Source organism: Eulemur rufifrons, chromosome 7 (assembly GCF_041146395.1).
Source record: "Eulemur rufifrons isolate Redbay chromosome 7, OSU_ERuf_1, whole genome shotgun sequence".
Taxonomy (NCBI): Eukaryota; Metazoa; Chordata; class Mammalia; order Primates; family Lemuridae; genus Eulemur; species Eulemur rufifrons.
In genome coordinates, this window is record NC_090989.1 from 153,947,365 (window position 1) to 153,963,943 (window position 16,579).

Genomic DNA, 16,579 nt, shown 5'->3' on the forward strand with positions numbered 1-16,579 from the left:
TAATTCTAAAAACATGGATTGCGTTGCATATAATTCATGCACAGAAAACAATAAAAAATAGCAAATTAGGAAGGATCATTTTGTTTTAATAAAACACCATGGCCCTAGGGAAAAAATTTTTTTTTCTAGTGTGGCAGTCAGTGTATTAAACAGACTATTGTATGTCAGGGGATGAACACGAGTCAGGCATATGACAGGATTTGCTGTTTCGTTCAGTTTACTGTGTGATTCAGCACAGAGAAAAAGGGTATTGCTTTTTGAGCAATTTGAAAACTTGTCCAGGATTCCAGCATGGTCAGTTTTGGAGCCCTTTCCCATTATTGGGCCACCTATCTGAGCTTGCTGATTCCATGCAGCATAGTTTTTATCTTTGTCCTTTATGCCTAAGCTTATTGGCTTAATTTGTGGTCTGGGTCTTCTCATGCAGGTGCTGCAGGATAAACAGGAGGCCTTGTTATTTGTGCTGTTTGCTGCCTTTGCTAGATTCCTGAGGGTCGTTGAGCCCCTCATAGCTATCTTATACACAGCTAACTGGACTGTTACTTTCCAGCCCTGGTCCATAGGCACGTTCATCTCACAGATGTAATTCTGTATTCTATTTCATAACATAACCTTGAATCATTCTGGTGAGATGCCTCCTGGTTTAAGCTAAACATTCAAAGATCCTCTTCAATATTGGACTAATGTCTGATCTTCATGGCATCTATCCTGAGTTCATATAGCTCCTTGATATAGTCATTAGCTAGAAGAACAGAATTTGAGCACTCACAGGGTCTAATTTGGAGGCAGCAACTAAGGGATGTCCTCATTGTTTCCCATTGGTGTGTTCACAGAGTCATTACCAGCTCCAGCTGTGCCCTGGCGCAGACTGCCCCATGGTTATTCGGGTACAGGAGCCTAGAGCTCGCCGAGTGCAGTGCAATCGGTGCAACGAGGTCTTCTGGTAAGAGTGAGTGGGTAGTGAGCAGCCTTGGGCTTACGCCCCATCCTCCTCCAAAGCACCCACTGCTATTGCTGTGTATGAAGGCGGGGATGGGAGAGGCGAGATCTCTGAGCCAAAAGAGCAGCTCTGCTCCAAGTGGGCAGGTTTGTGCCTAGCATCTCCTGGTCCACAAGGTGTTTGATAAGTATTCAGTCTGGAGACAAGGAAGTGGCACAGATTTTTGGAGAATGTGTTAATGGTTTATGCTGGTAGGACTCAGTGGCCCAGAGATTGTGTGGGTATGTTTATCTACCCGCACATATAATTCACTGTGTTTGAAAGTACGGCCTTCAACGTTTTAATCTTTCTCTGTCTTAGCCTTTCTTGGCTAATTTCTATAAAACTAATTCATAAATATATATCTGCTTCCATTCAGTAGATGTCATGGGAATAACTAAAGTTTATTGGAGGCTTACCAGGTGACAGGCACTATCCTGATCATTTTCCCTGCATTATCACATTTGTATATGACCATTATGTTCTAGGTGAGGAAATCGAGGTACAAGGTAAACCTGCTAGTAAATGGCAGAGCCATAATTTAGGTCCAGATCTATCATCCTAATCATGCCTCCTTGGGAAAAGATTCATGGTGGGGCTTCAGAGAAACTAAATGGGAAATGTGTTTGTGGGCACACATGTCTGACTTTGAAGATATTGTTGAGGAACTGTGTGGTCCACCTAAGGTCAAGAATTGGTAATGTAGTTCCCTTCATCCTGTGTCCCACTTTACCAACTTCTTTCTCTGGAGCATGTGTTTGGCTATGTGCCTGAGGGCCTTTGCTATCCACAAGAGTACTGTTGGCTTGGACAAAAGGGAAATTGAGGCCGGGCGCGGTGGCTCACGCCTGTGATCCTAGCACTCTGGGAGGCCGAGGTGGGCGGATCGTTTGAGCTCAGGAGTTCGAGACCAGCCTGAGCAAGAGCGAGACCCCATCTCTACTAAAAATAGAAAGAAATCATATGGACAGCTAAAAAATATATATATATCGAAAAAATTAGCCAGGCATGGTGGTGCATGCCTGTAGTCCCAACTACTCGGGAGGCTGAGACAGGAGGATCCCTTGAGCTCAGGAGTTTGAGGTTGCTGTGAGCTAGGCTGACGCCACAGCACTCACTCTAGCCTGGGCAACAAAGTGAGACTCTGTCTCAAAAAAAAAAAAAAAAAAAAAGGGAAATTGAAAACATAGGAGCCTAGCCTGATGAGTATTGGAGTGATTTTCTTTTCTATTTTAAGTTTCAAGCGTTGCCAGATGTATCATGACCCTACAGATTTCGCAAGTTTTGACATTTGTGCATCCTCGTGTGCACGTCTGGCTGGGAGGTGAGGTGAGACTCCCAGAAGTAGATCTCAATCCTGCCTTGATCTGAGCTGAGAAGTCCTTCTCAGAGCACCTTACCATGCCCTTTCAGAGGCTGAGCTCTGTGTTTTTTTGACATCCTTTCAGGAAGGGGTGACACCGCACAAGATACCTAAACAGAAACATTTTATTTGGGCATATTAGAGCATGTCTTAGAAGGTCTCAGGATGAAGAGACATTGATGCAGTATTTCATTATTATCCTGGGTAGATAAAGGTCCCAGAGGTCTTGAAAGGTGACTTTACCTCTTTGAAAAGCTCTAATTTATGATCTGTTGGCTTGGACAAAAGGAAAATTTAAAACATGGGACCCTGACTTAACAAGTATTTGAATGTTTTTCTTTTCCAATTTTAAGTTTCAAGTGTCGTCAGATGTATCACGCCCCCACAGACTGCGCCACAATCCGGAAATGGCTCACGAAGTGTGCAGATGACTCTGAAACGGCCAACTACATTAGTGCTCACACTAAAGATGTAAGGACTGTATCTTACCTATCATGGATTTGCCCTTCTTAGTGCTGCCCAGGGCCTTGCCTTGGAGATTTGCTATCTGAGAACACAGCACCCAGAGTCCCAGGGCCCTTGCTAGGGGCTACAGACCTCACCCAGACTTGGCAGAGTTTGCAGCAGTTATCATGGGTGCATTTATTTTAATAAAATGCCAAAATACCTGGAAAAGTTTGACCCACAGGGGAACTGAGTAGAAGAAAATTAACTTTTATTGAATTCCTACCAGGCTTTAACAGCTCTGGGAAGAGGAGATTTATTAGCTACACCTGATAAGTAGTAAATCTATAATGTAAGCCCAGACCTGCCCAATTCTCATTTTGAAGCTTCCCATGGGAAAGTATGGCCTACGGCCTTTAGGGGCCACTGTACCCTGTGCCAGTCACTCACTGAGTCAGACACTCTCAAGCACAGCTGTGACTATGACATCATTAAACTTAGTCCACTTCACGGTAGTGAGAAGGCACAGCATCAGACTGGTCTCTGCATTGCTGCCTGAGGTTGCTGGCATCTCTCAAATGAGAGAGAGACGAGATTTAGAGGTGGTTTTCTTGCCCTCTTCTGGAAGCAAATGTCTAGGCAAGCTGATCAGGACTTAATCCAGTGTGGCAGCTCTTGTGCTTCTTTGGCAGTCCTCTCAAGCAGGCAGGCTTTCTGCTGATTCAGCCCTGTGCTTAATCTGAGCGGCTTCATGGCAGGGGCAGATGGTGCTTGAAGTGTTTCAGAGCCAAATATGCTGACCTCATTTCCTTGAATTGCTATTCCAGCCTCAGCGACCTGCTGCATTTAAGTGAGATACTCACCTTAGGAGTGCTCGCACAATGAGCTACTGGGCACAAGTGCCAGGAGCTTTTGTGTAATTTGTCTTAAAACTGACCTGGTGGTACGTGAGCCTAATGGCACTCTTCTGTCTCCTCAGTGTCCCAAGTGCAACATCTGCATTGAGAAGAATGGAGGCTGCAATCACATGGTGAGCAGAAGCCTGTATACTTTGCATGTGTGACATGGAGCCTTTGATCAGCGTGCCCTTAACATGTTCTCTTCTGTTTCCCTCTGACAGCAATGCTCTAAATGTAAACACGGTGAGTCCCAGGCTTGGTGCGTAAGGCCCAGTAGCATGGTCTGTGTTTCTCTCGCTTGGGTCTCCATTGCCATTTTAGTGAGTACTTTTGTAGTGAAATGACAAAACAGAGGGGAGCCTTAGTCACTTACAGTCACAATCATTGGCATGAAGTAGCTCTTGATTTTTATTTATTTTTTATCTTTTGGTCCCTCTTATAATCCCACTGCCTCATTGCTGACACACGTAGTCAAAAGTCAAGTTTGAGATGACCCTTGTGATTCTCAGTCATCCAGGCAGATTTTAGTGTGTTCATTTTATTCTTTTTGCCAAGGCAGGTAAGTAGCATGGGGCTTATCTGTGCAACCTTATAGATAACCTTTTAGAGCAAGTTGTACATGGTTTTGCCAGAAGTAGTAAAATAATATTTTCCCTTAAGATTTTATAGTTTCTCAAGCGGGTCTTAATTTAGCCTTCAGGTCTCTTTCATCTGTCAGAAACAGTTTACATAGCTAGAACCTGTTGGTTTGGGGTTTTCTCCTGCCAGGTCAAGTGAAGAAACAGAATCCTTTCAAGTAGAAAATATGTCCAAGTAGATCTCCTGCACAACTGCTTTGATGCTGACCAGGAGCTCCTGAGAGTTTCTCTTTGTAAGGGCCCATATGAATGCTATTCCTAGGAGACCTCTGTAATTAGAGTGGACGTGTCATGGTCTTAGGAACAGTGACTGTAGTGTAGAATGAAAATAGGCCAATAGAAGTGTGGCATATTTCCTCCATGGGCACCCCCTTATTTGTGTTTGAGTGAGAGAGAAGTGTATCACACATTTAGAACAATGCAAAATATGCAGAAGACACACAGTTTAAAAGAATGACAAACACCCCACTACCCTACATCCCTAGAGCCTAAGGAGCCCCCATGTGCCCCTCCCTAGTCTCGTATCTCTTGACACACTCAGTTATTGACTACCATCCCTTGCTTTGCTGTATAGTTATACCACCTATATGGGCAACCCTAGGGAGTGTATTATTCTTTAAACCAGTAGCAAGCTCCTCGTTGAGAAAAGGGCAGGTATTGCCACTATTAAATGAGGGCTTCCAGGAAAAGAGCTGAACCATCTCTGGGTCTCTGGGTTTGCCTTTGGCTTTGCTAAAACTTCTTGAGAACCCCTTTTGGGAAGTCAGTGAGCTAAGTTTTGAGAGTGAATCCTGGGAAACAGGATTTGCCACTGTCAGAGTGTCTGGCAGAGACAGAATATAGACCAGGTATAAGGTATTATTAGAACACACATTGTGTATTCTAAACAACCAGGTGGGTCTCACTTGGACAAGTTTCTTCTTCTCATAGTGGCATTGACACAGCAGACCAGTGGTCTTTGCACAGTCAGCATCTACCTGTATGGAATTAATAAGGCACAAAGCATATGTGCTCAAGGAATATAGAATATCCACAGACTGTTCATATCAACAAGGAGAGACCACAGGGACAGTTGGGATATGACAGGGATGAGAGGTGTACGTTCTCTTTGGAAAGAGGCACCCTTGGGAAGTTTTGGTCAGGTCACCCCTCTGAGGCAGGGTCTGTTCATCCCACTGCTTTGCCTATACCTTGGAGGAATGTGGGGTTGTCTTGTGGGTATAAATGACTCTTCCTCTGTTCTGTGCAGACTTCTGCTGGATGTGTCTAGGAGATTGGAAGACTCATGGCAGCGAGTACTACGAATGCAGCCGTTACAAGGAGAATCCTGACATTGTCAACCAGAGCCAACAAGCCCAGGCCAGGGAAGCACTCAAGAAGTACTTATTCTACTTTGAGAGGGTGGGTGTCCTCCCCTGCACCTGCCCTTCCAAGCTGTGCTACTTTACTTGGCCTGCTGGCATGGGATTCCCAGGGACTGGTAGACAGGGGCAGCCAGCCCTCGCTGACGGGGATGGACCTGGTACTGACCTTGGTTGAATGTCGGATTGAAGGACAATGAAGGGCCATCAGGCAGTCTTTTCCATCCAGTGCCATCTTAGTAGTAAGATTTAGAGAACAGTTCCTCTCAGGGAGACCCTTCAGAAGTCCAAAGAGCATAGCACATTTTAGTCTCTAAGCACAGTAGGCCATCATAGGCCTAGCTTTGCCTAGTCCTCAGGGCTGGAGTCCCTTTGCCCCAGAAGGGTGGAGTGATCTGGCAGGGAGATAGCTACTCTGGAGAGATTAGAAGTGTGGACTGATGAAGACCCCTTCCCACACTCTCAAGGACACACAGTCCCCGTAAGTTAGAGGAGTCTGTAACCGTGCCCTGCCAGCAAGGTGTCTCCTGAACTCCTGTGTAGACCGATGTACCTTCCTGGGACTCTTGCAGTTTTCTCCCTTCTGTACCCTATAGTGGGAAAACCACAACAAAAGCTTGCAGCTAGAGGCACAGACATACCAGCGGATTCATGAGAAGATTCAGGAGAGGGTTATGAACAATCTGGGGACATGGATCGACTGGCAATACCTACAGAATGCTGCCAAGCTCTTGGCCAAGGTATCCACCACCTCACTTTTCCAATCCCCAGTCCAATGCCTGGCTGTGTCAGGCACAGACATCTGAGGGTGGGAGGCCCTGTGGGGGCTAGTGGGGTTAGCACCCTATGCAGCCCTGCATGCTTCTGCTTATAGGTCCACATTTCCCTGTAATGTATGCCTCAAGGGCCCAGCCCTCTGCTGGATGTTCAGGAGATTTCTAAGAAGAATGTTCCACTGCCTCTGCCTGCAGAGAAAACTAGAGCGTTTTTCTTCTCCTTTTGTCCCATCTGTGTATCACTCAAAGGAAAATAAGAGGTTGTCTTTGGACAAGTATTGAGATAGATATGTGGACTCTGATAGAAAAGAGGACTCCAGGCCGGGCGCGGTGGCTCACGCCTGTAATCCTAGCACTCTGGGAGGCCGAGGCGAGTGGATCGCTCGAGGTCAGGAGTTCGAGACCAGCCTGAGCAAGAGTGACACCCTGTCTCTACTAAAAATAGAAAGAAATTATATGGACAACTAAAATATATATATACAAAAAATTAGCCGGGCATGGTGGCGCATGCCTGTAGTCCCAGCTACTGGGGAGGCTGAGGCAGTAGGATCGCTTAAGCCCAGGAGTTTGAGGTTGCTGTGAGCTAGACTGACGCCACGGCACTCACTCTAGCCCGGGCAACAGAGTGAGACTCTGTCTCAAAAAAAAAAAAAGAAAAGAAAAGAGGACTCCAGAGGGAAAAGCCATTGAGGCAGCTGTTAGTAATAAATTACAGTTTGAAAAAGGAACTGTGGGTGTATTGTAACCATTTTTTATTTCAGTTTTTCCTATGTCCTCCCCCCAGTTCATCCTCTTTGGCTTGGCCTCATTTCTTTCAGGCCCATACCTGTAGAGCCAGGCTAATTTGCATGGTGGAGTGAGAAGTCTAAGAGTCACCTGAACTGCAACTAGGTTAGAATCACAGACACAAGTCCCTTCTCTTTTTTCCTATTGCAGTGTCGATACACCCTGCAATACACCTACCCATATGCGTACTACATGGAGTCTGGACCCAGGAAGAAACTGGTAAGGCAAAGCCATCCCTCCACTTTGTCGTATTCGCTTCAGAGATCCCCTTGTCTGCCAGCACTTTGCAGGAGAGGCAGGATGCAGGTCCTGGTCCTTGGGAGGGCAAAATCAAAACAAACCTGTCTAATTGCAAAATTTCATTTCTACTTTGGGCACCTCCAAAATAGATCTCAGGTTCTGACACATCTTGTGTAATAGTAAAGCAGAGGTACCTAAGCCCTGAACAACCATATTTAAAGGATGATTGGCTAAAAAGGTCTGTGGCACTTGGGAGACCAATGCCCATGCTTTAGGGGATAATTCAGCATGCATGTCTCTGAGTTATAATTGGCTTTTATACCTTTGTTTAATTCTTCATCTTAGATATGTGTTATTCACACTAATTACAAAGTAATTCCCATTTATTGTTTTAAATGTTGGAAAACATAGAAAAGCATTTACATCATCCTTAATTCCACCAGTAAGAAGTGACCACTATTAGCATTTTCCAGCCTTGTAAAATTAATATTATGTATGTACTCAAGGTTATATATAACAACATTTTATTGTTACAACAGCTTATCGTTATAGCTATCACAGTTTACCAGACTGGTAAATACCATTTTTTAAATGACTGCATAAATGTCCCTTTATATAGTTGTTTCTGTCCCATTATTTGTTGTTTCTGTTTTTTGCTATTTTAAATTGGATATTGAGGGACATTTTTATGCATGAAGCCGTATCTCCTTAGATATATAATTACTAAGTCAATACTGAGTTTGAGTATTTTCAAGGCTCTTGATTTTATGTAAGGGCTGAAAAAAATGAAAAGTTCAGTGAATACAGTATCTGAGAATATTCATTGTGACTTGTTTTTTGTAGCATCTGTTTATATATATGTTGGGAGCATTCTCTCCAGTGGCTTAAATTCTTCCCCTTCCTCTGGAAATGGAGGGTGGGTTGGCCTTGTCATTTGGCCATACTATTAGGGTAGCCTTTTGTTTGTTTTTTCTTTTGTTTTCTTTTTCTACTTTCTGTCTTTAATTTTCCATCTGCTTTTGTGAAAGAAGAGCCTTTTTTTTGGATTCTGGCTCTGTGCATAGGGAATTTCACTATCTGAGGGCAGCATCAGGGTAGTCTGTAGTTCTGCAAGCCTGAGGTGCTGTTTGTGCCCCCAACCCCAATCTATAGGCCCTGCCCTGGCTACAGCCCCCTCACCTTTTGACTCCTGCTCTACCTATACAGTTTGAATACCAGCAGGCTCAGCTGGAGGCTGAGATCGAAAACCTCTCGTGGAAAGTGGAGCGTGCCGACAGCTATGACAGAGGGGTAAGTGCCTGCTGTCTTCTGGGACCCTATATTGCAGGTAAGGGAGGACTGGCATGGTAATAGGTGACAGTGTGGTAGTCATGTGGACTGGAAGCTGCTGCTGAGAAGGGTGGGCAGGGCAATGCGTTTGACTCCTTGAAGCCTCTGACAAAGTAGGTGTATGGCTTTGGTTCATCCGTCCTCTTGGGCCTGGGCCATGCCAGCACCCATCTTGCTTCCTTGGTGCAGGACTTGGAGAACCAGATGCACATAGCGGAGCAGCGGAGGAGAACCCTACTGAAGGATTTCCATGACACCTAGTTGGGACATGGATGTGCTGGGGTGAGGAAGATGTGGCTGCAAGGTCTCCCAGCTGCTATACTGCATGCTGCAGGCTCTGCCTTTCACGACCCCAGTCAACAGCCAGGGCCCTACTCCTGAGAGACACTGGCAACACCTCTTAGTCGATTTCTGTTTTCTTCTCATCTTTTCACTTTTTGTTTCTACCAGGGTAGAGGCCATGTTGAATTGACCTCTTTTCAGGACTTTTAATTTGCCCCTGGATGGTTGTTGGGAGGGAGGGAGAGTTTTTTTCTGAATGGCTATTGATAGTATTAGATCATTACAACTTATGTAATTTTCAAAGGTTGTACAATTATACAAAAAAAGGCAAAACATAGGATAACACAGAGCCCTTTTTAAAAATAAATTGGCATTGGAGTGTTTTACCCTTTAGCTATTTTACTTAGACTGTAACATATGCTGCCCACCCCTACCCTGCCTCAGAATGTCTGTACTTCAGGAGGGTCCCAGAGTGGTCTCTGCTGTCCAGATTCACATGTGTTTGGCCATAGCTGGAGTTGCAAGGGAAGAGCGTGAGTGGCAGATGGTGAAGAATTAAGTTGGCCTATGCAATGGGCATATGGAGCACAAAGAGTCACATTATGCCTCCTGCCTTACCTTGGCAGTAAGAAGACAGTACAGAACAGGGTCATCTTGCCACCGGGTGTTGTCATCTCTGGTGGTGCTGTGTGTCTGTGGGCTCATCTTTATTAAAAGTGAGGTTTACCTGAGTCTGGCTATTGAGGCCAGAGCCTACAGCATACATAGGTGGGCTGTGACCCTACAGACTAGGGGACACAGGTTCAGCATAGTATCTCCTTTTGTCTCATGAACACAGAGATCTACTTTCAAAGGGAATTGTCCCCCCAAACAAATTTGCTTTACCTTCATCCCTTCTTTTGTGCCAGTATTCAAGTGGTGTAACTGGCCAGGGTCACATGCAGCTGTACCTGAGGCTGTCTTGCTGCAATCCCCTCTGGTGAACATCAGGATCAGAGTTCAGCATGGCCTCCGTGGCTCGGGGGCCAGGTTTTCATGTTAACCTGTAACGTGTCGAGTGGCTGCTCTGGGACTGGGGAGAGTTCCCCTTGCCTGGTCCCAGCTGTCAAAGGAGACCACCTCTAGGATCTGGGAGTCTAAAGACCAGGAGAGTCCTTGGTTTGTGGTCCTAGCTCTTGTATCCTGTACTAGGAGGGGCTGGCCAGAGGAAAGAACCAGCTTTTGCACAGTCAAGTGCAAGGGAGCAGGTGGTTTACCTGTCCTGAACCTGGTCCTGTGGGCCTTCAAAAAGTTAGATCTGTGATCTCTGGGGTTTCTGTGGCTTTGTTCAATACCTCCACTGTGAGGCAGGCAGAGCTGTCCATACTCTCCCAGGCCGCCTTGATCTCCTGGGAGAGCTGATAGGGAGATCTGTGGATATTGTGGAGGAAATTCTTTGATATTTCATACATTTCACCTCCAGTCAGCAATTTCCCAGGTACCACGTAAGCGGTAAAACTGAGTCATTCTTGACAGAGGACAGATGTGACTCTTCAGGTCATGCTATAAACGGCTGGTTGTGGGTTCCCTTTCCCTTTCTTCCCCTAGGGTTTTGTCTCTTCCTGTTGTCCCCAGGAAGGGAGAGACTGTGGGATGGATTGGGGGAACAAATTCAGAGTGTGGCAAATGCACGCAGAATGGCACAGCGGGAGCTAATAGTGAATGAGGAGAGCACCTGTTGCAGGACTCAGGAGCGGGGTGTGAATGCTTTGTTGGTACACACAGTATCCCGGCATCTGGACCCTTCATCTCTCCACCGAGTCCTTTCTGTGGCAGTACCGTGGCACAGGATCTGAGTTTCAGCTGTGCATCCTAAGTCACACCCTGGGCATTTTTGGGACTGCATAGCTGCCAGGTTCTGCACTTGTGTCCAGCTGTGGCCCTGCCCACTGGAGCTGCAGGGGTTTCTGTGCCCAGCCTATAGCCTGTAGCTCTTGATCTGTGGAGAACTTCCTTTTATGCCCCTGGTGGCCGTCCTTTGTTAACATTATCAGGAAGATGGAAACGGTCAGGCAGAATTTTTCTGCCCTACAAAGGATAGAAGAGAAAAGAAGACAGTATTTTCATGAATTCACCATATCTCTTTGTTTTTCTTCAAAGAAAAAGTTAATTGAGCCAATGTCATCTGCTCCAAGTTGAGTGGTTTATTCAAAATAAACTGTAAGTTTCTGATTATAAAAGTGTGTGTAGAGTCTTTCTTCAAAGGGTCTAAGTAGCCTGCTGAGCCCCAGAGGGGTCTGGCCAGTGAACACTAGATGAGAGCCTTCCTGTCAGTCGGCCCCTTCCTCCTGAGGGCCATGAAGCTCCCACTGGCTAGATTTGGCTCTGCCTTTTTTTCCTTTCTGGTTGTGTGGGCAGAGGACACCTGTAAGTGGTCCCTGTGCGGGGAAGAGGAATATCGAGTCCCTCTAAAGCAGATGCTGGAGCATAGGACTGTGGAGTATGGCAGTGATGTCTTCACAGGGGCCCTGAGGATTATGAAGAAACAACTCAGGACAGAAACTGGAAGTGTTTGGAATCTAATCCCTAAGATGAAGAACAGGAAATGGGGTTTGGCTTCTTTTCTTTTTTTTTGAGGCAGAGTCCTGCTCCGTTACCCGGGGTAGAGTGCCGTGGCGTCAGCCTAGCTCACAGCAACCTCAAACTCCTGGGCTCAAGCAATCCTTCTGCCTCAGCCTCCCGAATAGCTGGGACTACAGGCATGCGCCACCATGCCCGGCTAATTTTTTCTATATATTTTTAGTTGTCCAGCTAATCTCTTTCTATTTTTAGTAGAGACAAGGTCTCGCTCTTGCTCAGGCTCGTCTCAAAATCCTGACCTCGAGCGATCCTCCCGCCTCGGCCTCCCAGAGTGCTAGGATTACAGGCGTGAGCCACCGCGCCCGGTCAGGGTTTGGGTTCTGATTGAGGGTTCCATGTTTGTGGTGTCAGGAGTGGCAGCAACTTCTATGGTGAGGTAGCTTAGGGGTAACATGAAAGCTCCAGAGCTGTGAGCAGCATGCACAGGGCAGATGAGGCTAGAAGAGACCTTAGGCACTGCCATTCTGAATTCCACAGTGTGCCAACCCTGACGCTTGGCACCTGGCATACAGTGGTGTGCTGTACCCTCTAGGAGCCTCTAGCCCATGGAGGACACAAAAGGAATTGGTCACTAGTGATTGTTTTTACTGGGGCAGCAAGGCCAGGGGCTGAAAGACTACCCGTGCATAGGGTCACTCCTGCAGATAGCAGGATACCATGGCCTTGGCACCATACCCTTGGTGATCCTTGAAAGAGACAAGTGGAAATACATTCTAGCAAAGTGCAGAGGAGGGGTTTTCCTTGTAGCCCCCAGGGGTTCACAAAACAAGCATCTGAACATCAACTGCATGCTGGACTCTAGGGCACTGAGGACCCAGCCTTTGATTAAATCAAGGCAGACCAGTTCCTGTTCCTGCAAGACACTAACAATGACCGAGCACATACCCACTTGGTTATCACAGCGGACCTGTGAGGTAGGTGTTGTCATCATCCACATTACATAGCTGTTTAAAATGATACTTTGCCCAAGGCTATAGGCAAATGGCAAACAACAAAAAACATGTTTGCTGTTAGAAACTAGAAAGTCCAGTTTTTATAATGCACATTAGAACAGCTCAGCACAAGGCCCAGATTCGGCAGTGTGTAATCAGGAATGGAGGCGAGATTGCCATGGTGTCAAAAGGGACAGAGGTTTTAAAAGCCAGAGAAATTTTGCCTTTTGATGTGGTTGTGAAATTCCCACAGCCAACAGTAGGTGGAGCAGAAATGGGGGTGAGGCAGGCCCCCTGAAGCATGCTTGCCTTCTGTTGTGATGAGCTAGGAGAGAGAAGCCCCTGTGCATAGCAGTAGGTGTAACGCAGTTGGATACAGGTAATAGAAAGGTAGAATGGAATTCAGGAAAATAGGTTAAGGAAAGTGAGGATTTTATATTTATATGGTGGCAAAATTTTTAAAAGGCAAGAAGGAAATGATCTCAACATTCATTCACTGGTACCAGAAAACCAGGAGATCCTTGTAAAAGTGTGATTGTTGTTGGTATTTATCATACATAAGAGTTTTGACTTTATTATACTACTGTATTCAGAAATTGAGAGACTTCTGACCCAACTAAGGTGGATTAGAGACAAACTGTAGTAAATTTGAACAGTCCTAAACTGGTAATACAATTTTCATCCCTTTAGGAGCCAGGCATAGTGGTCACACCTGTAATCCAAGCAACTCAAGAGGCTGAGGCAGGAGGATTGCTTGAGCCCAGGAGTTTTTTTCTTCTTTACTATATGATTTATCTTTAATATAAGTACCAAGAAGAAAACTAAAAAGGGTCGATTAACAAATACAGCATACACAATAATAATAAATTCAAATGGTACATAAAGTGATAAAACAAGAAATGAAAGCTACCTTTTTCCAACCCTTCTTTCTCTAAAGATTCTTGTGGTTATTTCTAGAAAAATGATTTATGCATATTCCCACATATCTTTATATTTATTTTTAAATTTACACAATAAGGATCATGTAATACACATGCAAGCTACATCTTAGAGAACTTCAGGCACATGAACATGTGCCACATTTTAAAATGGCTGCATGCTAAGTATTAATGAGTGTATCACTATTATGGATACTTTGTTTCTTTTTAGTTTTTTGTTTTGGGGTTTTTTTTTTGTTTTCTTTTTTTTTTTTTTGAGACAGAGTGTCGCTTTGTTGCCCTGGCTAGAGTGAGTGCCGTGGCGTCAGCCTAGCTCACAGCAACCTCAAACTCCTGGGCTTAAGCAATCCTACTGCCTCAGCCTCCCGAGTAGCTGGGACTACAGGCATGCGCCACCATGCCCGGCTAATTTTTTCTATATATATATATTAGTTGGCCAGATAATTTCTTTCTATTTTTAGTAGAGACGGGGTCTCGCTCTTGCTCAGGCTGGTCTCGAACTCCTGACCTTGAGCGATCCACCCGCCTCGGCCTCCCAGAGTGCTAGGATTACAGGCGTGAGCCACCGCGCCCGGCCTGTTTTGGTTTTTATGCAAGATTTTTTTGTTTTTATTTTATTTTTTATTTCAGATTATGGGGGTACAAACGTTTTAGTTACATAAATTGCTTTTGTACTGCTTTGAGTCAAAGTTGTAAATGTGCCCATCCCCCAGATAGTGTGCATTGTACCCATTTGGTGTGACTTTACCCATCCCCTCAACCCCCCTCCCACCTGATTTCCAATGAATGTTATTTCCATATGTGCACATAAGTGTTGATCGATTAGTTCCAATTTAATGGTGAGTATATGTGTTTGTTTTTCCACTCTTGTGATATTTCACTTAGAGGAATAGTCTCCAGTTCCATCCACATTAATACAAGAGGTATTAGATTCACCATTTTTTTTTTTTAAGACTGAGTAGTACTCCCTGGTAGACATACACCACATTTGATTAATCCACTTGTATATTGATGGGCACTGGGTTGTTTCCACATCTTTGCAATCGTGAATTGTGCTGCTGTAAACATTTGAGTGCAGGTGTCTTTTTTATAGAATGTCTTTTTTTCCTTTGGTAAATGCCCAGTAGTGGGATCGCTGGATCAAATGGTAGTTCTACTTTTAGTTCTTTGAGGTATCTCCATACTATTTTCCATAGAGGTTGTACTAGTTTGTAGTCCCACCAGCAGTGTATGAGTGTTCCTCTTCGCATCCATGCCGACATCTGTTTTGGGACTTTTTGATAAAAGCTGTTCTCACTGGGACCAGCCTGGGCAACAAAGACAGTGAGACCCTGTCTCTAAAAAAATTAAGAAAAAGTCTGGGCATGGTGGTGTGCACCTATAGTCCCAACTACTCATGAGGCTGAGACATGAGGATCCCTTGAGCCCAGGAATTCGAGGCTATAGTGAGCTATGATCATGCCATCGCACTCCAGCCTGAGCAACAGTGTGAGACCCTGTTACTTTAAAAAAAAGGTTTTTTTTTTCCATCTATTTGACTTAGAAAAATTTCTTTTGCAGCACTTACATTTCTTTTGTAATTAATTTTAGGAGAAAGGGGCCAGGTCCTCACTGCCTCCACTTCTGCAGAGGGAGTAATAGGCCTGCCTGGTTACCTCCAGAGCTGTCGGTTCCCACACTGGTGGTGACTGGTTAGCATCCCAGCTTTGGCTAGGCCCCAACAGCTCCCATTACTACCTGCTGCTTCTCCATCCCTGAAACATCAAGACCCTCTCCTTTTGTGGAGGAGCAGTGTTTCTCTGCATATCCTGAGGAGATTGACAAAGTAGTCCCTGAGGGTACCTGCAATGGTGAAACCTGCTATTGTATGTAGAATCTGCCTCTTTTAGGCCTGCCTTTGGAACCCCTCACCTGCCCTAACTTGAGACCAGAAAATACAGAGGGTGTTTTTCAAGGGGGAGCGGGAGGGGAAAAAGGGAGGTCTTAACAGGGTAAGGAGAAATCACCAGTGTCACCTGCCTTAATGGTATTATGTCTTCAGGTCTACCTGGGGGAGTCAAAGGTCAACTTCTGCCCTGGGGCCAATGCATCTCTGCCTGAGGATAACCCAGCCCTAGAAGAGCAGAGAGCACAAAAATGCCGTGGCACTTGGCCACTGGTATGTCTTCCCACCCCCGTTTTTGCTGATAATCTGAGTTTCATTTTCCTCCGAGGTAATGGTATCTCAATTGTGGAGGATCCCCTTGCCCCCTCTTCACATGTGCCAGCTTTAAGGCAAGGAGTGTTCCCACTCACCTGATCACCTGCTGCATTCCTGCGGGTTACTGTTGGGAGGCTGACCTTCCTACCAGTACTCCTCCAGGATGCCCTCTGACCACGCCCCACCCCGCACATCAGGCAGCTTCTTCTTGAGGCCTGACTGCTGTGGGACTTTCCGGGAGATCGGACAACCGCTGAACGGACCTCCAAGAACGCCTACAGGAAGGTCATGGGCCCTACCACATCTTCACGTAGGCAGTCATCGGCCTCTGCGGCGTCCCCGAACCGCCGCAGTATTGAGTCATGTCTTAGGGCTGCCTCTTCCCTGCTGCCACTCCCCTACCCCCACTCCCAGGAGGGAGAAGTTGCAGACCTTAGTTTTCCGGGAGGAGGGAAGAGGGCCTCTTAACCTAGGAACTGAGAAACCAACAGTGGGGTCTGCCTTAATGGTGCTGCTCTTGTCTGCGTCTGCATTTGGGGGCTTGGCTTCTGTCCTGGAGAGTGTCCGGCTCTGCCTGACCATAACCCAGTTCCGGAAGAGAAACCTCAGTGTGGGCCGGGGTCCAAGGCGCAGAGCAGAGAGGCCGAGCTCAGCGCGGGTGAGGGCGGCTGCCGGCAGGCGCTGCATCCCCCAGGCACCATCTCCTGGTGACCGCGGCGCTCGCGGGCCCGGCGGCCGTTGTCCGGGCGACTGCGCAGCGCAGGCACCCCCGCGGCCCCTCCCCTGGGCGCGC

General features: G+C 46.2%; 1 protein-coding gene across 1 annotated transcript in view; it reads left to right on the forward strand.

Moving 5' to 3' along the window:
- Window positions 1-11,249, forward strand: part of ARIH2 (ariadne RBR E3 ubiquitin protein ligase 2) — a 49,631-nt gene extending 38,382 nt beyond the window's left edge. The window contains exons 8-16 of the mRNA XM_069475647.1: window positions 834-943; window positions 2,696-2,813; window positions 3,766-3,816; window positions 3,907-3,928; window positions 5,573-5,724; window positions 6,281-6,424; window positions 7,397-7,465; window positions 8,693-8,776; window positions 9,005-11,249. Coding sequence (XP_069331748.1) covers window positions 834-943; window positions 2,696-2,813; window positions 3,766-3,816; window positions 3,907-3,928; window positions 5,573-5,724; window positions 6,281-6,424; window positions 7,397-7,465; window positions 8,693-8,776; window positions 9,005-9,076 — 822 coding nt within the window. The 3' untranslated portion in view covers window positions 9,077-11,249. The remainder of the gene's footprint in view (window positions 1-833; window positions 944-2,695; window positions 2,814-3,765; window positions 3,817-3,906; window positions 3,929-5,572; window positions 5,725-6,280; window positions 6,425-7,396; window positions 7,466-8,692; window positions 8,777-9,004) is intronic.
- The last annotated feature ends 5,330 nt before the right edge of the window (window positions 11,250-16,579 follow it).